At 37.4% G+C, this 15,413-nt stretch overlaps 1 protein-coding gene across 1 annotated transcript in view; it reads left to right on the top strand.

Moving 5' to 3' along the window:
• DNAJC3 (DnaJ (Hsp40) homolog, subfamily C, member 3) overlaps window positions 1-15,413 on the top strand; it is a 72,089-nt gene that overhangs the window by 24,310 nt on the left and 32,366 nt on the right. The window contains exons 3-4 of the mRNA XM_008586379.1: window positions 1,179-1,303; window positions 3,625-3,699. Of these exons, the coding sequence (XP_008584601.1) occupies window positions 1,179-1,303; window positions 3,625-3,699 (200 nt within the window). The remainder of the gene's footprint in view (window positions 1-1,178; window positions 1,304-3,624; window positions 3,700-15,413) is intronic.

Below are 15,413 nucleotides of genomic sequence, written 5' to 3' on the forward strand. Positions count from 1 at the left end.
TCTGCTCCACCTTCCCCTGGCAGTACTTCAGGTGGTTTTCAGTGCCATTAACAACTGTTCAAAACCATAATTTTGAATGATTATGTACTATCCTGTCATGTATTTCCTATTGTAATATTTTCCAAATGGTAAGACTTTCATGAGTAGAACTTTTAGAGAGTTCTAATTGTAGATCTTTTATGATGGATGGCTGGCTTTGGTCAAGATCAGCTTTAAGATTCTTGATATGTATATATTTCCGAACAGCCTTCTAGAAGGATTGTTCTGCAGCATGAGATTTGCTTCACATCAAATTCACTCCTTCAGGTGCCGAGCCAAGTGGAATTAGCTCAAAAACCTAACTCATCCGTCTATCTGCTTTTCTTCTTTCAAATGTTAACTTCTCTAGTCTCTGTTTCTAGTTTCACTGTCATTTCCGTTCTCCTCCTTTGCCCCTGTGGTTTGTACCACTATTTATTTCCTTCCATTTTAGTTGGAGTGTGTGAGGGAGCAGAGATTGCACATTCAATTTTTCTGTTTAGTTGGAAGTCTATAATTTTCTAAAATCCTGTAAATAAATGCATGGTCCACTTTCTTAACCAGTATTTCACTTAGAAAATCTCAGCAAAGACAAAATTGCATACTTATAAGAATTATGAGTTGAATATATAATAGTCTAGACCAGGGCTTCACAAAATTTTTTTTTTTTTTTTTTTTTTTTTCTTTTTGAGACTGGCTGCACCGTGCTCAGCCAGTGAGCGCTGTGAGCGCACCAGTCATCCCTATATAGGATCCGAACCCGCGGTGGGAGCGCTGCTGCGCTCCCAGCGCCGCACTCTCCCGAGTGTGCCACAGGCTCGGCCCTCACAAAATTTTTTTCTAAAGTACTGGATAAATATTGTAGGCTTTGCAGCCATACAATCTCATATTTTTCTTATTTTATTTTTTGGCAACTCTTTAAAAATGTAAAAAAAGATCCTTAACTGAAGTCTTTGGGTTGGATTTGGCTCAAGTGCTATAGTTTGCCAATCCCTACTCTAGATTTTTTTTGCAGTGATCTTGCTAGGCACCATGATTCATTTTTGATGAGGAAATACTTTTCTTAATGCCTTTCTTAATAGAATTGCAAACTCTAATACTCTTCAGGTGATTTGGTTTTTTTGAATAGATTACTGAGAACTCATTATTTTAATTTTCAGATGGTGACCCTGATAACTATATTGCTTATTATCGGAGAGCTACTGTCTTTTTAGCTATGGGCAAATCAAAAGCAGCACTTCCTGATTTAACTAAAGTGATTGAATTGAAGATGGATTTCACTGCAGTAAGTGTATCTAACCTTTCTTTCTTTTTAGATGCTTACAAATTGAAGTTTATTTTTAAAACTATTCTTTTGCAATGAGTTTAGTATTTTTTATTTCAATTCCAATGATTTCAGAAGAGATTAGAAAAAGATTTAAAGAATCAGACTCTCACGAACAGTGTGATTATTAAAAAGGGGTTGTTTTCATTAAGATGTCATTAATAGGAAAGAGATGATCAATGAGTTTTCTTCAAAGCTAAGTTCACTGTGGATAGGAAGGGCCTGTCTTCCTTCCCACCAAGGAGATCCTGAAATCAGTGATGACAGGGTTGTCTAGTGATGACAGGGTTACCTGTTACATAGGCAGATTCATCAGAAGCCAAATACACTAAACTTTCTTTAAGAGGGAACTTTAAGGGAACTTGAAAAGGTCATTTATTTCTTAAAGTCAGGACTGGCATGCTAGGCATAGCTAGAGGATATCAAAGCTACTGTGATGTAGTGTATTGGGGAACAAGAAATTTAAAATCCTTAAAAACAAAGGTATATGTGAAGGAGTTAACAATGGGTGTACTAGGTGGTTTTGTAGAAGCTTGGCATTAATGTTAACTTTGTTGTGAAATACTAATTTGTGTGGAGAATGAAGTATAGGGCAAGTTGTGAGGCTGAGACATGAGTTGATTAAGAAGCTGAATTAAGATGCTGTCAGGTGACTGACAAGTTTCAGTTAAGACTGCAGCAGGAAGAATAAAGAGGGGATAGCTCAATTAAGCAATGGTTTGCGCTCAGTATACAATGCCAAAATATCAAGGTACTTCCCTGGAACCAACACACAAATTTCAGAGGTGGAGAAATTTGTAGTCTAATGGAATATTCTGATGATATGTCACTGTAAGGGCTGTGACAGGTGTGCACAGGGGACTTATGGAGTGGGGCAGAGGGGGAGCTTTCAGAGGCAGAACTAATAGAACCATTGATGAGTTAGATGATTTCACAATTAACTTGTAACCATGTATTATTTATATCCTGTCATATTCCAAAAAGGATTTGTGATAACTAATTAGATACAGGAGTGAATGTTTGATTTGAAATATTACTATTATGTTAAGATGACCTTCCCAAGTGCCAATTTTTTATTTAGTCTGTTACTTAACACAGTTAAATACAACCTTTTATAAAGGTTAAGTAGCCCATTTTCCAAGTGTTATGATAGCTTTTATCTAGTTAAAATGGCTTTAATCTAGCTTTTTATGTGTTCTGATATTTTTAAGAGAGGATTAGGGAAATTTTATGTATAGTAAAAGTAATATATAAGTTTAAGTGGAATGTCGATATGGTTTCTGTTTTCTGATAGACATTGGTCATGAGAGAGTTAGTATTCTTGGAAGACACGGGATTATGCACATTAGAAGAGGAATGTCCAAGATGAAAGGGGAGAAACTGATGCATGTTAAAAGGGAAGAGGAATTGTTATTCTAGTTTTAGTAGAGTAAATATTTGTGTTGAGAGTTAATAAAAAACAAACTAGAGCTTTGATTGGTAAAGTTTCAAATTATACAACTTGAAGAAGTATGAGGCTTCTTCAGAAAGTTCATGAATTTATATTATCTTTTAATTCTGTTTTTCACACACTTTTTGAAATACCTGTGTATTGTAGTGGCAAAGAATTATTATGATGGCAGAAAGTATTTTTTAAAAAGTTCACGGTTTTTTAACATATTTACAAGGTTGTGCAATCATCACCACTATTTAGTTTCCAAGACATTTTTATCACCTACGAAAAAAACCCTACACCTATTAGCAGTCATTCCCCATTTTCAGCCTCTCCCTTGGCAATCACTTATCATGGATTTGCCCATTTTGTGTATTTCACATAGATGAATTCATACAATATGTGGCCTTTCGTGTCTGACTTCTTTCACTGAGCATAATGTTTTCAAGATTTATTCATGTGGTAGCATGTATCAACATGTCATCTCCTTTTATGGCTGATTAACATTTTGTTGTATGGATATATCATATTTGTTTATTGAGTTATTAGTTGATGGGAATTTGGGTTGTTTCCACTTTCTGGCTATTGGTATGAACACACTGTACAGGTTTTTGTGTGACATGTTTTCAGTTTTTGGGGGTAGAGCAAAAAGTATTTTTAAGGAAGCATACTTTAACAGAAATTATACACATTGATTAGTTCTAGGAATTATTCTCAGTGCCAAGTCAAATGAGCACTGGAAAAATATTTATTAAAAACTTCATTAGCTTATTTAGTTTTATTCTTTGTGTTTAAAGAAAATTTAGAAATGCATAGTACTCAGAACACCCTTCCTTTTTTTTTCCCGTAGGCAAGATTACAGAGAGGTCACTTATTACTCAAACAAGGAAAACTTGACGAAGCAGAAGATGATTTTAAAAAAGTGGTAAGTTAAGTTTAATTTGTACTTGCTCTAAGAAGATATTATTTTGAGAGACTATATTGGAACTTTTTTTGTATGAAGACATTTAATAATTTTATAGCTAAAAGAGAAAATAGTCTGATTTGTGTATGTAAGAATCAGAGTTCTGAATTAATATTTGGTGACCGACATCAAAGAATCGTGTTAACAGTTGGAAGATAAAGTGTACACAATGGATATATAATCCTAACTCAGTTTATGTAGCTCACTTATTCTGCTTGTCCTCTATAAGAATCAAGAGATGTCAGCTGAGCTAGTCTTAAAGTCTTTTAAGTGATTTGGGAAACCCTCCATTTGATTTGAGAGGAATACTGAAACATTCTTAAAAGTAAATTTTGTAGTCATCCATTATGGCTTCTTTACAAAGCATAAAGTGCTTTGGATTTGTTGGGGAATGTTATAGATTATGTGCCATTGAAGGGGATTTATACCAGTACTAAAAAGCGATTTGGAGAGAGACAGCCAATTTCTTTATGCCCTCACTTGACTTGTTTTAAGACCTGCATTTTTGTTTTACATGGATTTGTTTCTGGAGTGGTCTAGAACAGAAATATAACCCATTGCTTATTATTTGCATTTTTTGTAGTTTATCAAAATGCTTAGTTACTATGATGATATCCACTATGAAAATAAAACTAAAATTTCTAACATTGTCATAACCCTTGTTACAATACTCAATCATCTACAGATATATCTAAAAAACCTTTAATGTATTCTTAAAACTGCCCTTGCTTTTGTTATAGGGATTCTTCCAGTAGAATGTGCATCTGCATTACATAATCTTTTATTTTTAGTGGAAAAATTCTTATTTAATAATAATTTTTATTTTATAGATTTATTTTATAGATTATTTTTATTTTAAAATTTTACTGAGATAATTGTAGATTCACATGCAGTTGTAAGGAAATAATACAAAAGAGATCCCATGTACCCTTTACCCAGTTTCCCCAATGATAACATCTTGTAAAACTATAGTACAGTATTACAAACAGGAATTGACATTGATACAATCTACCAGTCTCTTCAGATTTCTTCAGTTTTACTAGTATTCATTTCTGTGTGTGTGTGTTCAATTCTGTATACTTTATCACATATGTCGGTTCCTGTGTCCACCACCACAGTCAAGACACCAAACAGTTCTATCACCACCAGGATCCCTCCTGTTGCCCTTTTATAGCCACACCCATTTCCTTCTTACCCCATTCTGGCCTCTTATCCATGACTCTTGGCAGCCACTACTTTGTTATTCATTTGTTAAATTTTGATTTTTCTGAAATATTATATATATATATACATGGACTTAAATGTTATATAACCTTCTGTAATTGACTTTTTTTACTCAGAGCATAATTTTCTGGAGATTTATTCAAATTTTTGCATATATTACCTAGTTTGTTCCTTTTAATTGCTGAGTGTTCTGTAGTATGTATATGACACATTTTATTTATCCATTCATCAGTTGATGGGCATTTGAGTTATTTCCGTTTTTTGGCTGTTGCACATAAAGCTGCTGTGAACATTTTTCTAGGGATTTTGGTGTGAACATAAATTTTCATTTCCCTGGGATAAATTCCCAGGAGTGCAGTTGCTGGGTTGTATGGTAATTGTATGTTTAGTTTTATAAGAAACCACCAAATTGCTTTCCACAGTGACTGTACAATTTCACATTCCTTGCAACCTTGCCAGCATTTGGTATTGTCACTATTTTTAATTTTGGTCATTCTGATAGTTGTGTAGTGTTGTCACATTGTGGTTTTAATTTGCATTTCCCTAATGGCTGTTGATGCTGAACATCTTTTCATGTGGTCATTTGCCATCTGTAAATCCTTTTCAGTGAAATTTCTGTTCATGTCATTTGTCCGTGTTCTAACTAGGTTGTTTGCTTTTGCGCTGTTGTGTTTTGGGTGTTCTTTATATATTTCAGACTCTTCATCAGGTATATGGTTTGCAAATATTTTCTCCCAGTCTGCAGATTATCTTTTAATCTTCTTCACAGGGTCTTTTACAGAACAAAAGTCTTCAGTTTTGATGAAGTCCAGTTTATCGATTTTCTTTTTATTTAGTCTATGGACTGTGCTTTTGGTGTCATGTCTGAGAACTGTTCACCAAGGCCTGTGTTCTAAAGCTTTTCTCCTATGTTCTAAAAGTTTTATGTTTTTTTTTTTTTTAGTGGCTGGCCAGTACTGGGATCTGAACCTTTGACCTTGGCGCTAAAACACGGGGCTCTGACCAAATGAGCTAACCAGCCAGCCCTGGTTTTATGTTTCACACTTAAATCCATGATGAATTTTCAGTAAATTTTTGTATAATGTGTGAGATTTAGGTCTAGGTTAATTTGTTTTGCCTTTGTGTATCCCATTACTCCAGCACCATAATTTGAAAAGGCTTTCTTTCCTTCACTGAATTGCTTTTGCAACTTTTTCAAAAATCAGTTGGCTGCGCTTGTGCAGGTCTCTTTCCGGGCTTTCTGTTCTGTTTCACTGATCTGTGTGTCGGTACCTTTGCCATTTCCACACACTCCTGATTACTGTAGCTAGACAGTGTTAAAAGAAAAACTTTTGACAATTTAAATTTAGTAGAGTTTTTTGAGTAAAGAACAATTCACGGATTGGGCGATACTCAGAACCAGAAAAGGTTCAGAAAACTGGGATCCACCCTGTGGGCAGTGAGTATAGGTAGAAAATGGAAGTTAGGTACAGAAGCAGCTTGATTGGTTGCAGCTCTGCCTTTGTCTTATTTGGACATCATCTGATTAGTTGGCTTCCTGTGATTGGCTGAAGCTCAGCTACTTATGACTAACTGAGTTTGGGCTGTTTGTTAAGTTAGGTATCAGTTTGTTTATATACTAAGTTAGGTTGTAGTTTGTTAAGTACGAACCCAAAGTATGGATACACTTCAGGCCAATGGCCTTCTGCTTATTTATTTATTTATTTATTTATTTATTTTTGTCTTTTTCCGTGTCCGGCAACGGATCGCAACCCTCAGTGTTGCCCCCGTACTGGACCGGGGACCGGCAACGGGATTGCAACCCTCGGCGTTGCTCCCGCGCCTCGCTCAGCCAGTGAGTGGGAACCGGTCTGTATGTGGGATCCGAACCCTCGGGCGGGAGCGCCGCTGCGCTTCCCAAGCGGCGCACTATACAGTGCGCCACCGGGCCGGCCCCTTCTGCTTATTTAATTTAACAATAGCAAGACCTAATATTGGGTGAAGTGATTCTTCCCCACTTTTATTCTTCTCTTTCAAGACTGTTTTAGATGCAGTATTTTAGGGCCCGTGCCTTTCCATATAAATTTTAGAATAAACTTGTCTATGTTTACAGGAAAGACTTTGCTGGTATTTTAATAGGAATTGCAGTGTACCTATAATTAATTTGGGGAGAACTGACATCTTTATTATGTTGAGTCTTCCAACTCATGGACATAGTATGTCTCTCCATTTATTTAAGTCTTCTTCTATTTCTTTCATCAGTTATTTATAATTTAGTATACAGATCTTGTACATGTTATTTAAAATGTATGCCTATTATTTGGGGGGGGGGGAATGCTGTTGTTTTTAATTCCAGTTTTTGAATGGAGTGATCTTTTCGTGATTATTTCATCAGGAAAGTACTCAACTTGTAATTAATTTCTTTTGGTGGCTAGTTGGTGTTATCAGCACCGTGATCTACCCAGTGAGTTAACTGGCCAGCCCTCAACTTGTACTTAAGCCTATGAGAAAAATGCAGATGGACATAAAGATGGGTAACCAACCTAAATCTTAAAACTGCAAAAGCCGTTCTTAAAATTTATGCTAACAATAATTTTGTATGTGTGTAAGAATAATTGTAATTAGATTGGATTTGGTTTTAGAGAAGAATTCATGTATTTCATAAGTATTTTATAAGTTTTATTTGAAGTCAATTTAGGTTACCCAGAATACTTAGTTTGCCCAAATTCATTATTATGGGACTTAAAATTCAGATTAATAATTGGAAAATCCACATGTATATCCTTTGTTTGATCAGTGCTGCCCAAGGATATATAAGTGGTAGAGAGGGAAACAGGGTCATGAAATAAGAATATTAAAAAAAAAAAACTTACTTAACATATATAAAATTCACTAAATTTTAAGCATTTAGTAGCAAGGATATGGAGAAATGGGAACTCATACATTGTTGGTGGGAATGTAGATTGCTTTTTCTATTTCTGTGAAGAAAGTCATTGGTATTTTGATAGGGATTGCATTAAGTCTATAGATTGCTTTGGGTAGTATAGTCATTTTGATAATATTAATTCTTCCAATCCAGGCACATGGGATATCATTTCATTTATTTGGGTCTTCTACAAGTTCTTTCATTAGTGTTTTATAGTTTTTCTTGTAGAGATTTTTCACCTCTTTGGTTAAATTTATTCCTAAGCATTTTATTTTATTTTTTGTAGCTATTATAAATGGGATTGCTTTCTTGATTTCTTTTTCTACTAGTTCATTATTGGTGTGTAGAAATGCTACTTATTTTTCTATGTTGATTTTGTACCCTGCAACTTTACTAAATTCCTTTATGAGTTCTGAGAGTTTTTTGGTGGAGCTTTTAGGGTTTTCTATGTATAAGATATGTCATCTGAAGCAGAAACAGTTTGACTTCCTCCTTTCCAATTTGGATGCCGTTTATTTCTTTCTCTTCCCTAATTGCTTGGGCTAGACTTCCAGTACTGTGTTGAATAAGAGTGGTGAGAGTGGTCATCCTTGTTGTATTCCAGTTCTTAGAGGAAAGACTTTCAGCTTTTTCCCTGTTGAGTATCATGTTGGTGTGTGTTTGTCATATATGGCATTTATTGTGTTGAGGTATGTTCTTTGTATACCTAATTTCTTGAGAGCTTTTATCATGAAGGGATGTTGATGAGATTTATCACATTTATTGATTTGTATATGTTCAAGTACACTTGCACTTGGGATAAATCCCACTTGATCATAGTATATGAGTGTTTCAATGTGCTGCTGGATTCAGTTTGCTAGTATTTTTTTTGAGAATTTTTGCATCTGTTGTTCATCAGAGATACCGGCCTATAGTTTTCCTTTTTTGTTGTGTTCTTGACTGGTTTTAATATCAGGGTAATGCTAGCCTTGTAGAATGAGTTTGGATGAATACCTTTCTCTTCAGTTTTCTAGAAGAATTTAAGAAAATTAATATGAATTTTTTTAAATGTTAGGTGGAATTCAACAGTGAAGCCATTAGGTCTTGGGCTTTTCTCTGATAGGAGGCTTTTAATTACTGATTCAATCTCCTGACTCATTATTGTTCTGTTCAGATTTTCTATTTCTTTCTGATTCAGTCTTGGTAGGTTGTATGTGTCTAGGAATTTATCCGTTTCTTCTAGGTTATTCAGTTCACTGGCATATAATTGTTCACAGTATTCTCTTATAATCCCTTAATTTTTGTGATATGAGTTGTAATGTTTTCTCTTTGCATTTCTGACTTTATTTATTCGAGCCTTCTCTCTTTTTTTTCTTAGTGTAGTTAAAGGTGTTAATTTTGTCTGTCTTTTCAAAAAACCAACTCGTAGTTTCTTTGATCTTTTCTGTTGTTATTTTATATTGTATTTAGTCTCTATTTCATATATTTCTTCTCTGACCTTTATTATTTTCTTTCTTCTCCTAACTATGAAATTAGGTGTAGTGCCTGGGTCTACAGGTTGTGCCTGGAGCCTGGATCTACTGGGAAGACCTGTTGATTGGGTCTGTAGACTGAATCAATTGAATCTCTAGTTGATTCAGTCTGGAGTCTGAATCTGCAGGGGCTAGCCTGAAGTCTGGGTCCACAGGGACTAACCTGGGGCTGGGTTGGGCTTGGAGCCTAAGTCTGCAGGGTGATCTTGGAGCACAGTTCATGGGCACCAGCCTACCACTGGGGTTTACTGGAGTGGGCCTGAATCTTGGGTCTGGTGGAGCAGGCCTGGACCCTGGGTTCACTAGAGCCTGGGCCACAGAAACTGTGCCTAATGCTAGGGCAGAAGTGGGGTTTGTATCAATGGGGACTGTTTGGTCTCAAGTGCAGTTTAAATCCAGTATTTCTTGATTTTCTGTCTAGATGATCTGTCTGATGCTGAGAGTTGGGTGTTTAAGTCCATGACTATTATTGTATTTTAGTTTATCTCTCTCTTCAGATCTAATATTTGCCTTGTATATATGGGTGCTCTGGTGTTGGGTGTATAGATGTTTACAGTTGTTTTATCCTCTTGCTGAATTGATCCCTTTAATATTATATAATGAACTTCTTTGTTTCTTTTTATAGTTTTTGACTTAAAGTCTGCTTTATTGGATATAAGTATAGCTACTCCTGCTCACTTTTGGTTTCTATTTGTGTGGAATATCTTTCTCCACTCTTTCCATTTTAGCCTATTTGTGTCTTTAATAGATAAAGAGAGTTTCTTGTAGGCAGCATATAGTTGGGTCTTGTTTATTAATCCATTTAGCCAGTCCCTGTCTTTTAGTTGGAAAATATAATCTTTATATTCAAGGTTATTATTGATAGGCAAGGACTTACTCCTGTCATTTTGTTAATTGTTTTCTGGTTATTTTGTATATATTCTTTGTCCTTTCTTCCTCTCTTATTGTTTCATTGTGGTTTGGTGGCTTTTCTCTGGTGATGTTTGATTCCTTTCATTTTCTCACTTGTTTATCTGCTCTACTAGAGGCTTTATACTTTTGTGTGTTATCATGTGTAGTTATTATCATTTTGCTTTCAGATACAGGAATCCCTTGAGCATTTCTTGTAAGGCCAGTATAGTGGTGATGAATTCTCTCAGCCTCTCAGCTTTTGCTTATGTGCTGAAGACTTTTTTCTCCTTTATTTCTGAACAATTGTTTTGCTGGATATAGTACTCTTGGCTGACAGTGTTTTTTCTCTTAGCACTTTGAGCATATTATCTCATTTCTCCTGGCCTATAAGGTTTCTGCTGAAACATATGCTGTAAGTCTAATGGGGATTCCCTTACATGTGACTTTATGATTTTCTCTTGCTGTTTTTAGTATTCTCTTTGTCTCTGGCTTTTGAAAATTTGATTACAATGTGCCTTAGCAAGGAACTTTTTAGGTTGAATCTGTTAAGGCTCAGGGGACCTCTGAACTTTCTGGATCTGAATGTCCATATGTCTCCCAAGACTTAGAAATTTTTCAGCTATTATTTCATTAAATAGGTTTTCTATGCCTTTTTTCATCTTTTCTCCTTCTTGGGTTCTGATAATGTGAACATTTGTTACATTAAGGGTATCCCCTATATTCCATAGGCTTTTTTCACTCCTTCATTCTTCTTTCTTTCTTTTTTTTCCTCTGACTTGGTAACTTCAAATGACCTATCTTCAAGTTCAGAGATTCTTTTTTTCTGCTTGCTCTATGCTGCTGTTGAAGGTCCGTATTGTATTTTTCATTTCATTTATTGAATTCTTCAGCTACAGAATTTCTGTTTGATCCTTTTTTATGATACCTATATCTTTGTTAGATTTCTTGTTTATATCGTGAATTGTTTCCCTGATTTCATTGAATTGTTTATCTGTATTCTTTTGTTTCTTGCAGAGTTTCCTGAAGATCATTTGTTTGAATTTCTTTTCTGGCAATTTGTAGATTTTCTTGTCTTTGGGGTCTGTTACTAAAGAGTTATTTTGTTGCTTTAGTATTATATATCCTTGCTTTTTCATGTTTCTTGTGTCTGTGCATCTGGTAGAACATTCGTCCCTTCCACACTTTAGAGAGGCTTTTGTATAGAAAAAAAGCTGGGTCTTAATGTGCTGGTTGGGAAAGGTGTGTTGATTTTTTCTGAATAGATGTAGTGGTTTACTCTCCATGAAGCTTCTTCAGCTGTAATCAAAATCAGTGATAGCTTTTTGTGCTTCAGCAATGTCAGCTATAGTAGTTTGTGGCAGTGGTGGTGGTGGCGTAGATTAAGGTCTTCAGTGACAAAGGCTTTTGGGATCCTCCTATTGTTATGTTCACCACAGTGTGGAGACATAGACAAGAGGATCTCTCTTGGTGTTGGGTCTGGCACAACCTACAGGCAGCTGTGGTGGTGGTGGATTTCAGTTGCAGGTGTTTGGAGCAGCTGTGTAGAAGGGAACCTAGACTTAGGATCTCACAAACCCATTGTTGCACTTGGGTCTTGGAGTGCAGATTCATACTCTGTGGCAGGGTTGTATGTAGATTGCCCACAGAGCCAGGATCTGTGACTCTGAGGCACCCCCTAGTAGCTTGCACCCAGGGGGTTGGGTTGTAGTTTTGACTCTGACCCTGGGGTGCAGGGCATTACACTGGAGGTTTGGGCCCATGGAGCAGGGTACGGCTGTAATTTGGCAATCATAGCCAGTAGGGCTTAGTGGTCACTCAGGTCCCAGTGGATGAGGCACTGTGTAGTGATGACTCTAGATCCTGGGATAGTGGGACTTGGTAGTATCCCAGACTCTGTGAGACCAGGTGCGGTGGCAGCGAGGATCCCAAAATGGCAGAGTACAGCTGTCTTTTGGGCCTTGAGGGGCAGCGAGGCGTAAAGCATTTATTCCACTCCCTGGGAAGTAGGGTGTCTTGGCAGCTCAGACTCTAGAGAGCTAGTCTAGCTCCAGGAAAGCAGGGCACTAGAGTTGTTGCGTCTGTAGGGTGGGGTATTTCAGTTCAGCTACTGCTGTTTTCCTGGGATGTGGGGTACTGCATCAGCTCAGCTCTGGAATGCATAACTGCTGAGGCACTGATTCCTCAGGGGGTGCTGCACTGCTTCAGCTCAGGCCCAAAGTGTGCTCTGAGCATCCTAGAAACCATTTCCCTGAGACTCAGGGTACCACTTCAGCCTGAGTACCGGGGTGTGTGACTGCACTGTTTTCCGGGAGGCAGGTCACTGCTTCACCTTAGGCACTGGGGAGGTGTGACTGCTTTGTGTGGCAAAGGCACCATCCTGGAGGGATTGCTTCAACTCTGGCACTGAGGGGCAGGGAGAACCAGTGACTGGGAGGTGTATATGGAGCAGCTTTGCCAAGGCAGTTTCCTTGGAAGGCAGCATGCAGCTTTAGCTCCAGCCTGAGGGTACAGGGTACAGCCATGACTGGCAGAGGTAGTTGGAGCAGTTCCACTGCCACTTAGCCCCAAGGGGTGGGGTGTAGCAGCAGCTCACAGCTTGGCTTGTGAGTGCTGGGCCACTGGGCCAGGAGCGGTTTGCTCGTAGTTTAGCCTCTTTGATGGAAGGGTGCCATGGCCACTCACACCTAGGTCAAGACACAGTCCAGAAGTAGTTCCAGTTCCAAGATTGTGTAGTGCAGTAGCCACATGGGGGTGGAGCACAGTGTTGGTGCTTTTGCTGGGGGGAGCACAGCTGTGTGGACACTGTACTTAGCTGTGTGAGCTTAGTGCCTGTGAGGACTGCTGGGGTCCCCAGTGGTGAAGACTGTAGGTGTCCAAGGTGTTGATGAGGGCTGCTGGGATCCTCTTGCTCACCTTTTTCCCCACAGGGAGAAGTTCTTCCTGGTTCCCAACTGATCCTGGCTGGGGGATGTCATGGTGGAGGCTGTTCTCTGTGTGGCTGTCCTGAGTTTCTGTGCTCACTGGGGTTTCTGTTACTCCTTTGATGTACTTGGCATTCTGTTAGTTATTTTTGTCAAAACATAGTTGTTTGTTTGTTTTGGCTGACTTTGTCATGGGATGAGTGCTAAGGTCTTCTAGTCAGCCATCTTGCTGACATCCCACTTATCTGTACTATTGTTTTTTAAAAATAGATTCTTTCTGGGGTTTTTTTCCCATTAAAATTAGTGTTATTTTTATATAGTTCCCTTAACAAAGACTGCAAAAAGAACGTGTGAAGGCAAATTCTAGAAGTCACTGGAGGATATTATATATATGAGAAGTATTACTTATTTTTCTGTATGTAATCAAATGATACCAAATGAAAAATTTTAATTTGTGCTACTTACTCTCAAAACCACAATTAAATGTAATAGCATTAGAAATATTAATTCCTTGAGCAACAAGCAGTTCAGTGAATGTATTTTATACCAAAGTCTAAGTTTATTTTGACCTCGGAGGAGTTGAATTAAGGTTTTATTATTCTAGGGCCTTAATTTCTGTGACATTAATAGAATATATCCAGTTTAAGTTGGCTAATGAATAACACAATGGGAAATAAATAGAACATCTTTTTAAAGTGCATATTACATCTTTGGCATTCTGTCCTCATTTCAAATTTATACATTGAGGAAATATCCCAAAAGGAGTTTGAAATTTTCATTAGCACTTTTTGGAGTACTTGCTATGTTTTTTATTTTTATTTTTTGCTGGTTGGTATGGGGTTGAACCCGACCTTGGTGTTATCAGCACCGTGCTGTAGCCAACTGAGCTAACAGGATACTTGCTATGTATTACACAGAGTATCTTTTTGATCTCCCAATGAGTGCTCTACAGGGTGTAGGTATTATTCCCCTTTATAGCAAAAAAAAAAAAAAAAAGAAAAGAAAATGCTGATAACGTGGATAATAAGTGATTAAGTTAGGATTAAAGCTTAACTAATTTGTTAATTAATCTTTTTATTTAGACTTTATTTTAAAACATTAATAATACAAAATCTGTTTAGAAATATTCACAACTTTGCCCCAGAGAAATGGTAACACTTCCATACTATGTTACTTCTGGCTTGTATTTTCTGAAGATCCTCTGTATTATCTGTTGCTACATAACAAATTATCCAAAATTAGCAGCTTAAAGCAATACACATTCATATTATCTCACATTTTATAGGATTAGGAATCTTGGCATGCCTTAACTGAGTTCTCTGCTTCAGGGTCTGCTCCAAGGTCACAGGCTACATTCAAGGTGTTGGATAGGGCTTGGCCAGTGAAGGATCTGCCCATAAACTCACTTGGTCGTTTGCAGGATTCAGTTCCTTTTGGACTGTTAGACTGTTGGCTTCTCTTGGTTACTTCTCACATGGACCTCTTCATAAAGCATGTCATGAAGCAGCTTAACTTCATCAGAGCGAGTAAGTGAGAGGGTGAGAGAGAGTGGTAGCAAGATGGAAATCACAGTAACCTAATCAAGGAAGTGACATCCTATCATTCTGTCATACTGTTTGTTAAAAGGAGTTACCAGGTCCAGTCCATACTCTAGGAGAGAGGATTACAGAACAGTATGAATACCAGCATGTGGGCATCACTGGTGACCATTTTGGAAGGTTGCCTACCACAACTGCCAGCCCACTGTTCCGTATTTGAGGTGCCAGGAGTAGAGGTGCAGTCATAGAAGAGGGTAGGTCACCTCTTTCAACAAGCCCCCATCTCATAGCTATTACGAGTTTTTGTCCAGAAGCTCATGACCAGCATAAATGGTAAGAACTAAGAAATAAAATTATGTCATAGTAAGGGGTTTGGCTGAGAGAGTCAGAAATGTGAAAGTCATAGGAAGAAAAGGGATGTCAAGAAATATGAAAAAAGGAGTGAAGGAATTATCAGCAGGAGCCATTCTCCATATGCAAATATCTTGGAAAGTTGAGGGATGATTGGGAGGAGTCAATGGGTTCATGGTAATAGTAAAAATTTTCATCTCAGTTAACTCTCTGTGTATTCTTCAGGGTTCTGAGCAAGTCCTTAGTTTGTTTCTATAACTCCTTTCTTACCTCCTTGGAAGAATCCTCTCCCTCTTTTCCCCATCTCCCTCCTGGCCCCAAAGATGCCCAGATG

The sequence above is a fragment of the Galeopterus variegatus genome, unplaced genomic scaffold, assembly GCF_000696425.1.
Source record: "Galeopterus variegatus unplaced genomic scaffold, G_variegatus-3.0.2 Scaffold3969, whole genome shotgun sequence".
Classification (NCBI taxonomy): domain Eukaryota; kingdom Metazoa; phylum Chordata; class Mammalia; order Dermoptera; family Cynocephalidae; genus Galeopterus; species Galeopterus variegatus.